This window comes from Ictalurus furcatus, chromosome 18, assembly GCF_023375685.1.
Source record: "Ictalurus furcatus strain D&B chromosome 18, Billie_1.0, whole genome shotgun sequence".
In the NCBI taxonomy this organism is placed as follows: Eukaryota; Metazoa; Chordata; class Actinopteri; order Siluriformes; family Ictaluridae; genus Ictalurus; species Ictalurus furcatus.
Genome location: NC_071272.1, coordinates 777,046 through 785,904, shown reverse-complemented (window position 1 = coordinate 785,904; position 8,859 = coordinate 777,046). Strand labels below are relative to the sequence as shown.

Here is an 8,859-nt window from a genome sequence, read left to right as displayed (position 1 = left end):
TGTTATAATCCTGGGATTTTACGCACTACACACAGACAAAAGAAGAATCCTTTAATAAGGTATCCTGTATGCCCTGATCTGCATCTACTCTTTTTAGCCACCATCCATTCTGAAAAGTCCTCTCACAAGCCTCCTCTCTAAAGCACCCACTTGATTAAGCCAGTGAAGGCATCCTAATTGTTTATGAAAGAAGGCTTAATGTAAAAAGCAGGCTGGAGACTGAGTGTAGAGAGGATTTTTTTATGCTGGAAGTATGCTTTTTGCTTCAGATGGAGAAATTGTGGCCATGAAGGAGACACTAATGCAGGTCTTTGTTAGCTTCGACTTGGAGATATGCACAGGTGTGTGTGTGTGTGTGTGTGTGTGTGTGTGTGTGTGTGTGTGTGTGTGTGTGTGTGTGTACCAGGAGGGCGACCTTTACACGGCCAAATTAGGGTTGAATAGACTAGTCAAGCATGTCACACAAATCCACTCTCGGTGCTCAAGCCCTTCAGTTCATTAATCCATATTAACTCACTTTGATTCCTCTTTGTAGCCCTCAATTTACACTAGCATGTGCGCACACACACACACACATAAAAGGACTATATATGCATTTGTCTATTTACCTTTAATTAACCAACTAGAGCTTTCTCCACTGGCTAAAAACACACTGAGCCATGTTTTATGGTTCCAATAGAGCCAATTCAAAGCCCTCAATATACAATAAGCCTCTAATTAAGACACTATAGAATGTACTCTTAGCTTTTGCCATTACAGCACTTTCTGTATTTTTTTGTAAAATACAAACAAACCGAATAAAAAATAAAAAATAAAAACCAAGTGTTCATAAAACACCTGCCATGATGGCACTTAAGCTTTGTACCAAGTGAGGGACATTAGGTCTTAAATGGAGGTTTTAATGTGAAAAGAAAACACTCTTAATCATGAGAATACATTCCAGTCAGCCTCTTATTGAACAATTACAAATTGCACTGCAGTAATCAAGTGGAATTTTATTGCAGCTTTTAGCAATCAAATGTTCATCTCTATGAAGGATAATAATTTGAACGCATTAAAAGAAGCACAATGTCAATTTTGTCACTACCAAAAAAAATAATTGAGGCAATAAAAGCCAAAGAGCAGAAATTACAGCGCTGTGAAAGAGATTTATTCTGTGTTTGTGTCTCTCTCCTACTGAATCGTTTCAGAAATTAAAACAGAATCTAAGATTAAAAAAGGCAACCTGAGTAAACACAAAATAGAGTTTTTAAATGATAATGTTATTGATTGAAGCAAAAAAGTTATCCGATACCAACTGGGCCTGTGTGAAAATGTATTTGCCCCCGTAGTTACTAATTCCCCAAATCTATGAAACTGCATTGATAATGGGGTTCAGCTGGACGAGACACAACCAGACCTGATTACTGCGAACCCTGTTCCATCACATCTACACTTACATAGAACTTTATCATCAGCATGGAGTTGGTTAAAAGTCTTACTCAGTAACACACTGTGCTGAAGTTTAAAGAAATTCCAGAAATGATGATGATGAAGGTGATTGAAATACATCGACTATAGTCCATAAATACATAGTCCTCGACTTGAGTAGCTGGAGGAATGATGTACAGGGAGCGGGATTATTTACATACTGGTAGAGTAACCTTTGACCTCTAGGTTAGTGGTCATGTATGATCACAACTAAATACATCATACAGATCCTCACTGGTTTACACGAGAGTGACAAGCCAGCCATGACACCTCTCACAAATCCTGCATCATACACACAAACAGATTCATGTTTTTAACTCCGTGCTGCTGATATTCTGCCTAATGTAGTCTTCAAACAATAGCACATGGGCTATAGGTGTAATAAAGGCCAAAGGGTGGAGCGTTTCTCTCTCAGATAAGGCAATTCCACATTTTGCCACTGGCAGTCAGCATCAATAAAATACTGTACTGTTACTATAGTGAACACTTGCTACCCATTACCTGTCCGTATGAAATGGTAAATGGGCTGCACTTATATAACCCCTTTTTTAACCTTAGCAGTTTTACAAAGCACTTTACACCGTTTGTCATTCCCCCATTCACTCACTCACACACACACACACACACACACACACACACACACACACACACAAGGCTCTAGCCTGCCCTCGGGAGCAACTTGGGGTTCAGTGTCTCGCCCAAGGACACTTAGGCATATGAGCTGGGGATTGAACTGCCAACCCTGCGATTAGTGGATGACATAAGAACCCCCGTTTTCAATTCAAAAAGAGGTCAAAAACTGAGCAACATGCCAGAAGACACTGAAGAATTCTCCGCTGAGGGTCCGTTACAACAGTTTCCAGAAGACACAACCCGGCTTTGCTACAGAACCATCAAGAGCTTCAGGTGGCTCAACTGTCATGTCCAAAACTGCCAATCACCTCATCAACCACACCTTTTTAATTGATCCATCATCAAATAACTGCGTTTTTCCCTTGCCACAGTCACCTCTGACTTGCTTGTTAAGGAGAAATTCATACATTTCAAATCTAGATTGATATATTTCTGTGTGTCACGTTAAGCAGATGAGAGAGGGATGCGAATGCAGTCTCTGTTAAAGTTTAATTTAAACCAAAAACACAAAACTATGTAACTCCTGGCAAAATACAATGACTAGGAAACACAAACATGAAACAATAAACGAGACAGTAAGCATAGAAAATGCATTTATTGTAAGAAAAACTACTGGGGGAGATAAAGGTCATCTGGACTTGTTAAAATGACAGAAGACTGTTCCTGAAAATAATGAACGGAGCTGTAACTTAAAATGTAATCTTAGCAGATTTCCCATCGACTATCCTGGGAATAGGTGGAGTTAAGACTGTACTGCATCCAGCCACTAGAAGGCGTCAGAGACATTTTGGCTTCACTTTTTAATCCCTGTTACAGTGTACCTACAGACACTATTTGTCAATGGGATTTTGGAAAACCCAAATAATTGTAAATTGCTTTAGATAGCACCTAAAAAGAATAACTATGAATGTCATAATGTCTAGTCATAATTCTAGTAATTTGGGAGAAAGTAAATTATATACAGAAAACTAAAACCCGACTCTTCCTTTAAAAACTGCTCCTACATTTTGAAATGAACAGATGACCCACGGCTAAAATGTTAACTAATGCCGAACACTACATACTTCAACAGAGGTTTTTGTTATTTTTATTTATTTTTTTAAACCCACTTATTTTCTCTTTCAGTGTGCGTTGTGCCGGTTCAGCATTTGCTGTCTCATCCAGACTCATTTATTATTTATTCGAGGGCCACGTTTTATGGCTGAATCGCTGTTACACGGTATATTTCACTGGGCCTCAGGGGGAATACCCGAGGCAGTGCTGACAGTCGAGGAGTTTTCTGACTCATATTAGAGGATATAATTCAGTTGATCATGGGAACATTAAAAAGGACAGGATCAGATTGATCAAGCTTTAGTATAAAGGAAAGAAAGACATGCAGTCAAAAGAGGCCGTCAGTTAGGCAAGAGACGCAAGTAGTGACTACTGGTTTATATGGAGAAAATACTTTAACAGTAGAAATATACAACAGAAGTGAGTTTACGTAACATGTAGGAACATCTAATAAAATGCTCTGTATACGAATCATGTGTGTGCTCGATTGATCTATAAGACAAGCAGACAATCTAAGTAGTAGAACTTGATGGGGGGATTGGAGGGGGTGATCAACAAGGACCTAGTATGTTTATAAATATATTGCTTACGGATCCTGAGGGATTACTGGGTGTTTACTAATGAAGAGTGACGTTCACGCTTTATTGATAGTTTAGCCATGTTTATAAATGCAATCTTAGATATTATGCATGCATTTGAGCCACGCGCGTGTGCGTGCGTGTGTGTGCGCGCGCGCGTGTGTGTGTGTGTGTGTGTGTGTGCCCGCCCCTGTGATAGACTGGTGTACCATCCAGTGAGTATTCCTGCTTTGTGGTCAGAGTTTCTGACACAGGCTCCAGTCACTGCGACCCCGCCCAGGACAAAACACTCCCTTAAAATGAAAGAATTAAGAAATAATCTAAGGATAGATTCCGCCATCATGTTTAAATGTACAGTGGGGAATTTTTTATTATTATTATTATTTTAAATCAACAATATTCTATATAGACCATATTCTTTACTCACTAATGTTTTCCTCAAGCCAAGCATAAGTTTCTTTGCGACGCTTCAGTTCAGGTTTCCTGAAACACAAATTCGAGTCATGTAGAAGGAACCACACGAACACACAATCCCGGAAATTAATTCCCAGGGTCTTATTTAAGGCACGAACGAGCCACCTACAGCCAGCTACTAATTAACAGCATGGTTGCCGTTACAGCATGTAGAGCATGTGGCTCAAATAGGCAGTTGCCATGGCAATACAGTCATAACACACAAACAATTTCCATGCCACTGCAAAGCTTTGACAGCTCTGTTTTTGTTTGTGTTTTTTTAACAAGAGGCATTGCAGCCGTTAAAAATAGAGGCATCACTTGAATGTCTCCCAACTCTTGGTTTCGTGCTTCAGTTGGAGGCGATACAGAACCACGTGCTTCAATCACATCACCGCCCTTCAACACCAGAACCATGTTCAAATGAAATTTTCCACCGACAGGACCAGTCACTGCCCATTTCCATCGTATTTGTCCAATCAGGAATGTGCTTTCCCCTCCTCATTATGGCCTCGATGACTATTTTAAGGCATTTATGTTTACATCCACATTTTATTTCAGTGAAAGAAAGTGAGTTTGTTATGAAATTTCTTAACGTTGTTCTTTATTTTTAAAAATCAATACAGCAACTTTTCCAGCTGGGCCAAACATCAACAAAACCCAGCAACCAAGATCAATAATTATGTGTGTGTCCACATTCTAATGGTTCTGTGGCATCCTTACAACCTACACTTAGGCATGATGGAGAGAGATGCACTCACATTCTCATAAAAATGTCAACAGGACAACCTTTTTGACGATGGCACAGAGCGCACGTATGTAAGAGTTATGGCTATAGTCGAAGACCATGGGTTCTGATCCTGAAAAAAGAGCAGTATGTACGCCAGGAACACGAAGGCCCCCAATCTCCATCAATCTGCTGATGGCATATTTAGCACGGAATTTTAATGCTTCTCTGTACGGAGTAAAGAATGGAAAACCGTTTATACATTCTAAGGGTAATTATAATAAACAGCCATCTGAGGGCAGTTGTTGAATTCCTCCAATGAAGGGATACAATACAAGACTATACGGGTGCATCTATAAAAACAATCTGAATATCGTGGAAAAGTTATTTTTTTTCCCCCGTAATTTAAATGAAAAAGTGGAACTTTCATACATTCTAGATTCATTACACAGAAAATGAAACATTTCAAGCCTTTTTTTGTTTTAATCTTGAAGATAATTTCCAACCGTGTGATTGTGTGTGTACTGAACCAGACTGAGATTAAAGGCTCAGGAAACCTTCGCAGGTGTTTTGAGTTAATTCGCTGATGAGAGTCTTCTCAGCTCGACATTTCTGTATTATAAATTCTTTATTCTGATATTTTGAGATACTGGATTTTTTTTCCCCCCCGTGAGCCGTAAACCATAATTGAGATTAAAACAAACAAACAAAAAAAAGCCTTAAAATATTTAACTTTAATATTGAACTAGAATATATAAAAGTTCCACTTTTTGAAGTAAATTACAGGAAAAAAACGGGACTTTTCCACGATATTCTCATTTTGTGAGCTGCCCCTGTACAACAAAACCAAAACTACACTGTCGCGCTCATCAGCAACAGTTTCAGATTAAAACAGACGTGCGAGAATCTTAATCTGGAAAGAATTTTGTGGCATCTGTTCACCATCAGACCCACACACACACACACACACACACACACACACACACACACACACACCCCCCCCTATACCGGTACTGTAACCACAAATCTGTTCCTCTGTTAAACGGTCACATATTTTAAAAAAAACCCCAGAATGATCCAGATTTAGTGCGGCTTTTATTAACACCTTTGATTTAAAAATCCACGAATTTTTTGCACAAAAGTATTTATGGAATTTAACTAATGCATACACACAGTGGTGCTTGAAAGTTTGTGAACCCTTTAAAATGTTCCAGATTTCTGCATAAATAGGACCTAAAACATCAGATTTTCACACAAGTCCTAAAAGTAGAAAAAGAACCCAATCAAACAAAATTATTATACTTGGTCATTTATTTATTGAGGAGAATGATCCAGTATTGCACATCTGTGAGTGGGAGAAGTATGCGCACCTCTAGGGTCAGCAGTTCATTTGAAGGTGAAATTAGAGTCAGGTGTTTTCAATTAATGGGATGATAATCAGGTGTGAGTGAGCGCCCTGGTTTATTTAAAGAACAGGGATCCATCAGAGTCTGGTCTTCACAACACGTTTGTGGAAGGGCATCATGGCACGAACAGTGGAGATTTCTGAGGACCCCAGAGAAAGAGTTGTTGAAGCTCATCAGGCTGCAAACGGTTACAAGACCAACTGTAAAGAGTTTGGACTCCACCAATCCACAGTCAGACAGATTGTGTACATATGGAGGAAATTAAAAGCCATTGTTCCATTCTCCAGGAGTGGAAACCAACAAAGATCACTCCAAGAGCAAGTTTAATAGTCTGCGAGATCACAGAGGAACCCAGGGTAACTTCTAAGCAACTAAATTCCTCTCTCACGTTGTCTAATGTTAATGTTCATGAGTCCACCATCAGGAGAACACTGAACAACAATGGTGTACATGGCAGGGCTGCAAGGAGAAAGCCACGGCTCTCCAAAAAGAACACTGCTGTCCGTTTGCAGTTTTCTAAAGATCACGTGGACAAGCCATTTTTTTTTTATTGGAAAAATGATGTGCCCAGAAGACCAAACGTTTTGGTTTAAATGAGAAGTGTTCTGCTTGGAGAAAGGAAAACACTGCATTTCAGCATAAGAACCTTCTCCCATCTGTGAAACATGCTGGTGGTAGTTTAGGTCTGTTTTGCTGCATCTGGGTGAGGACGGCTTGCCATCATTGATGGAAGAATAAATTCTGAATTATAACACCCATTTCTAAAGGAAAACGTCAGGAGATCTGTCTGTGATCTGAATCTCAAGAGAAAGTGGGTCATACAGCAAGACAACGACTCCAAGCACACAAGACGTTCTACCAAAGAACGGTTAGAGAGGAACGGGCTAAAATGCCCCCAAGCCGACGTGCAGGACTGATCAAACGTTCATCTGCAGTTATTGCTACACGAGCGTCACACCACATACAAAAAGCAAAGGTTTACATACGTTTGCCTCTCACAGATGTGTAATATTGAATCATTTCCTTCTATAAATAAATGACCAAGTATGATATTTGTCTCACTTGTTCAATTGGTTTCTCGTCTACTTTTAGGCTTTGTTTGAAAATCCGATGTTTTAGGTCATATTTATGGAGAAATAAAATAAAAAAAAATCTATATTCTATCACAAACTTTCAAGCAGCACTGTACATCTATAATGAGATGATAGTCGACAAGGAAAATCCTGTCTGGGGTAAGTGAACATATAGATGTGGTTAAAAAAAAAAATAGAAAAAGTTGCTACAGTTTGGCACCCGAGAATCAAAACTTGCAGGTCGTGATCTGGAGTCTTGGGGGGGCGGATAAGAAACCCCCCCAAAAAAACAAACAAAAACAAACAAAAAAAACCCACCACCGAACTCTTTTTATCATTTATCAGTTTAACCGGATTCACTATATACACACACACACACACACACACACACACACACACACACACACACACACACACGAGGAAGGTCGTTCACATACAGTCCTGGACAAGACAAAAAGTAGGTTTGAAACGGATTAAAATGCTCAAATTGCTCAAAAATAATTTCCGCAATACTGGGGGAAATGTGCATTTGGCTTGCCCTTTACAGTCATTGGAAGATAAGGAGTTTCTCTCACTCTCTCTCTCTCGCTCTCTCTTGCACTCACTCACTTACATTCATACAAAATGTGTATTTTATGCAGGTTTTAGTTGGGGGGTGTGGAATAGAAGGTGTATTCTAGGGGGCACCAAGTGCTATCTGGAGCTCGTGGAGGAGCATGGAGCCGATGACCGTCTTCTCTGTGTTGACGGTAAGTTGAGCGCTGGCATCTTTCTGTACCACACACGCCAACACCAGGGTACCAGAGCTCACCAGCTTGGCTGCAAACCTACACACACACACACACACACACACACACACACACAGAGAGAAAGGGACATTAAAATACTATGTTTTTGAAAATAATGTAACACTAAATGTCCATGAGTGGCTGCATTACAATGCTGTTTATTATGCATCCTTGTTGACGGTCCCTTGGAGACAGCACTACTGGTCATACAAATAAAGGACGCTGCACACTGCAATCGGACAAATTATTTATTTAAAAACAACAAAATATGGAATTATTAAACTCCCCAGAATGAGCACCTATTATGCATTCCAACACATTTAAAATTCAAAGGAAATGAACTAGACAGGGTGTCTGAAAGGTCAGGAACCAGCGGAAATATTCTGAGCAAATATGTTGATATGAATATGTTGAGCAAAATCTGCAAAAAACATGACGCAGCGGCTGAGAAAACGCAGAGCGCGTGAGGGTGAACATGCCGGGTATATGCTGCAAATAAGAAATACAAAATGATGCAGTTTTACCGTCACTGGCTCCTGACTTGCACACCCTGTAGTGCGCTTCTAAACAAAATCCAGTGTTGGAATTCAGACGAGGACTAAACAAAAACCAACATGCATGAAAGGAGCGCCGACATTACATCACGTCGATGTTTTGCAGTGACCATCGTAACACGAA

At 39.8% G+C, this 8,859-nt stretch overlaps 1 protein-coding gene across 2 annotated transcripts in view; it reads right to left on the bottom strand.

Moving 5' to 3' along the window:
• Positions 1-252: 252 nt before the first annotated feature.
• Positions 253-8,859, bottom strand: part of ap3b1a (adaptor related protein complex 3 subunit beta 1a) — a 41,140-nt gene continuing 32,533 nt past the window's right edge. For both annotated transcript variants that reach the window (XM_053648473.1, XM_053648472.1), the window contains exon 27: positions 253-8,220. In XM_053648473.1, coding sequence (XP_053504448.1) covers positions 8,070-8,220 — 151 coding nt within the window. In that variant the 3' untranslated portion in view covers positions 253-8,069. The remainder of the gene's footprint in view (positions 8,221-8,859) is intronic.